This window comes from Salvia miltiorrhiza, chromosome 2 (genome assembly GCF_028751815.1).
Source record: "Salvia miltiorrhiza cultivar Shanhuang (shh) chromosome 2, IMPLAD_Smil_shh, whole genome shotgun sequence".
NCBI lineage: Eukaryota > Viridiplantae > Streptophyta > Magnoliopsida > Lamiales > Lamiaceae > Salvia > Salvia miltiorrhiza.
Genome location: NC_080388.1, coordinates 60,529,667 through 60,533,075, shown reverse-complemented (window position 1 = coordinate 60,533,075; position 3,409 = coordinate 60,529,667). Strand labels below are relative to the sequence as shown.

Genomic DNA, 3,409 nt, shown 5'->3' with positions numbered 1-3,409 from the left:
ATTTATTAGTTATATTTCCTAATTAAAATTGTCACATCAATAATGGGCACGTTTTATCACATCAATAATGGGCACGTTATGCTTGCCTACGGTGGGTAGGTGATCGGTTCTATGAAGCATATATACTATTTCATGAGGTGCGTAATCAATAATAATGAGAATAATTAAAAATAATAATCACCGCCCACCTGCCCATCATACACCACTCACTACCCACTAGAGCAGTCCTCCCAAACCTTCCAACCCATCCATACTCACCCAGGACCACTAAATAATCTCTTTTTATATTTCTTTCTCAATGCATGACTCCTAACCCCAAAATATTTGCGTATACTTTACCAAAATATATCTACATTTTTACCCAAAATAAAATCACTAGTATAAATCCAACCAAAATTGAATCCACCAAGTTCTTCTTATCTCTCTATCATCTTATTCAATGTAACAGTTAATATAATAGGCCGAAACTGATCCCTTTTTCCAAAGAGAAAAAAAGTAACGAGCCACTAAATTAATTTCCATTGCTAATCCAACTAGAATTATACAATTAATTTCCATCAAGAAAACTAAATTTAAATACCGAGAAAGATTTTTCTCTATAATTCCACTGCCCCCCTCCAGATTTACATCTTCTTCTTTTTTTTTTATCATCATCCAACTAAAAAAAAATTCAAAAAAAAAAAAAACCAAACATAAGATGAAATCGCATAAACTCAGTTCTCCTCCGATGATTCGGGACTCGGATACTCATTCAAATCGGGCTTCTGCGGGGCCCGGCCCGACTTAATCGCACCGGCGGCCTGCAGCGCATCGACCCTGGCGCCGACCTCGGTGGCCTTCTTCCTGATGGCGGCGGCGGGGAGGTCGGCGGCGGCGGTGCCGTACTCAGGGACGCACTCGGGGAAGTTGAGGCGCGCGGTGGGGCCGCGGAGGTGGAAGACCGCCGTGTCGTAGGCGCGCGCCGCCGCGACGGGGGAGGAGTAGGAGCCGAGCCAGATTCTGGAGCGTTTGTTGGGCTCCCTGATCTCCGCCACCCATTTACCCCACTTGCGCATCCGAATCCCGCGGTAAGGCTTATCCGCCGCGCGCTGGCGCTGCTTCCGCTTGTTGGGATTCTCGGAGCTTGACGAGGACGTGGACGACGTCGCGCAGCAGACGCTTTCCATTGATTTGGGGCTTGGGGAATTTTGGGGGAGAATTTTGATTTGGGGGTGGGGAGAATTGATTTAGGTTAGGGTTAGATTATGAGCGAGAGAAAACATGAGATGTGTAAGAATAAAAGGCAGCAAAGCAAAGAAGCAGGAAACGCTGGGGTTATGGTGATGGCGTCTTATTTATATGGAGGTGGAGAAGAAGGGTTCGTGGATTTCTATGTTGGATTTTTTTTAGTAATACTATTATGTTTAGTCCGCATTTTATTTTTTATTTTATTTTTCTGTTAACCTAGTGTACGTGTGTCGTTAGTTGTAACTTATATACATAAGATTTGTTATTTAAAAAAGAAAAGAAAAAGGAAACACTATTGGCTTCACACATAAATTTTAAAAAATTTAATTTATATACAATTATTTATTTTTCTCTTATTTATTGCTTCACACATTATTTTCAACAAATATTAAACATGATTATTTAAGTAAAATAAAATTTGAAACAATTTAAATTAAGAAAAGTATACTACTACTACTACTACATTTTGGAATATTTCAAAAAGGGATGAAGGACTAATTTCGTAGGATGAAAAAAAGTACACCCGGATTTAAGTATTAATACTGTGTGTGTTTTATCTAATTAAGTATTAATATTGTATGTGTTTTTATCTAATTAGTATTGATATTGTATGTGTTTAATCTAATTTGATATTTCTGTCAGTTAAAAAAATTAAAGAATCTAATAGTCATAACTTAATAAGTGAAACTAGACCATAATTCCTACGCAAATTAATTAATAGAGATAAGGAAAGAAACACGACAGGCTTAATTAACAAGAAACTCTAACACCTACTTATTTCGCCCATATGTTTTTGTTGGGGCATAAAAAATATTCTTCAAAAAATAAAATCATACACTTATTTTGAACTATCGGGGTATTAATTTGGTTGGTTTTTAATTAATTATTTTATTCGAACTATATATTCATCTATAAAATGAAAATCATATTTAATTAAAATTGACTTCCATATCTTTCCATTGATTATCATAATTATAATTTTTTTTAAAGATTATTACAATTGTAATTTTTGTAAAATCACAATCTACGAAAAAAATAAAAGAAGAATGAAAAAGATCTCTAGCAATATTACATTTCCTGGGGATCTTATTATTTGCACATAATTTTATTTGGATTATATATGTACTCTCAAGGGTGTTTACTTTGCATGATTGAGTATTTTTATTTTTAAAAGTATGATTTCTCTAATTTCACCTTTTTCATGGGATAAAAATTAAGTAAAACTAATTTAAATGATATAAATAATTAAGGGCATTGGGAACATGTAAATAAACAAGGGAATAACCTTATTATTTTTATTTATCAAGATTAATCCTCCAAAATAAACATCTCCTCGATAAAATCGGATGAGATTATGTCTAAGGCTCGTTTGCTACATGGTATGAGATAATATATGATATATTTGACTTGGATGTATATTAATTTGCTCCATCCGTCCCGCGAAACTTGAACAATATTCCTTTTCGAATTGTCCCGCGAAGCTTGAGCACTTCTTTATATGACAAAAGTTTTTCCCTTTATTCACTTTTTTCACCTGCCACACTTAACACACAAAAATACTAACTCCTTAAAACTCATGTCAAAAAGAAATTGTTCAAGTTTCGCGGGACGGAGATTAAATATCAATATGATATTTGGTAAGATATTAAAAAAAAGTGTTACCTTATCACACCTCTCAGACGTGATACAAAATAAAAAAGTTATGGATAGTAGATAACAGACCATTATTTTTGAAGCAAACAACATATTCCATCCGTTTATAAAAAATAGTCATTTTTTGCAATTGTGAGATATCTACAAAAATTAGTATCTTTTCATTTTTAAAAACTATCTATAACATGATGGGCCCTATTATCCACTGACAATACAATAAATTATCATTATAAATACCACTTTTTAAGTAGGACTCTTTCTCCACTTACAATACAATAACTATTTTTATTAAAACTCGTGTCGTCCCTCACTTGGACTATTTTTTGTGGACGGAGGTAATATTATGATACTATAGTTAGGTAGGGATGTCAATAAAGCCTGAAATAGATGGATTGATCCGAATAAACCGACAAAAAAGAAGGATTAGTGCTGAAAAATTTTAGCCCGAAAATAGCTCGAGCTCGATAGGACTGGCCCGAAAATCGAGTGAGTTGGTCCGATTAACCGAACTTTTTCTTAATAATTAATT

At 34.4% G+C, this 3,409-nt stretch overlaps 1 protein-coding gene across 1 annotated transcript; it reads right to left on the bottom strand.

Annotated features, from left to right (window-relative positions):
* Window positions 1-496: 496 nt before the first annotated feature.
* On the bottom strand, window positions 497-1,512 carry LOC131010804 (ethylene-responsive transcription factor ERF010-like). The gene has a single exon (XM_057938464.1). The coding sequence runs from the start codon at window positions 1,164-1,166 to the stop codon at window positions 714-716; it is 453 nt and encodes a 150-aa protein (XP_057794447.1). The 5' UTR covers window positions 1,167-1,512; the 3' UTR covers window positions 497-713.
* Between the last annotated feature and the right edge of the window lie 1,897 nt (window positions 1,513-3,409).

Bases quoted from the DNA above. Each gene is read 5' to 3' on its own strand.
- LOC131010804 (XM_057938464.1), bottom strand. From the start codon at position 1,166: ATGGAAAGCGTCTGCTGCGCGACGTCGTCCACGTCCTCGTCAAGCTCC.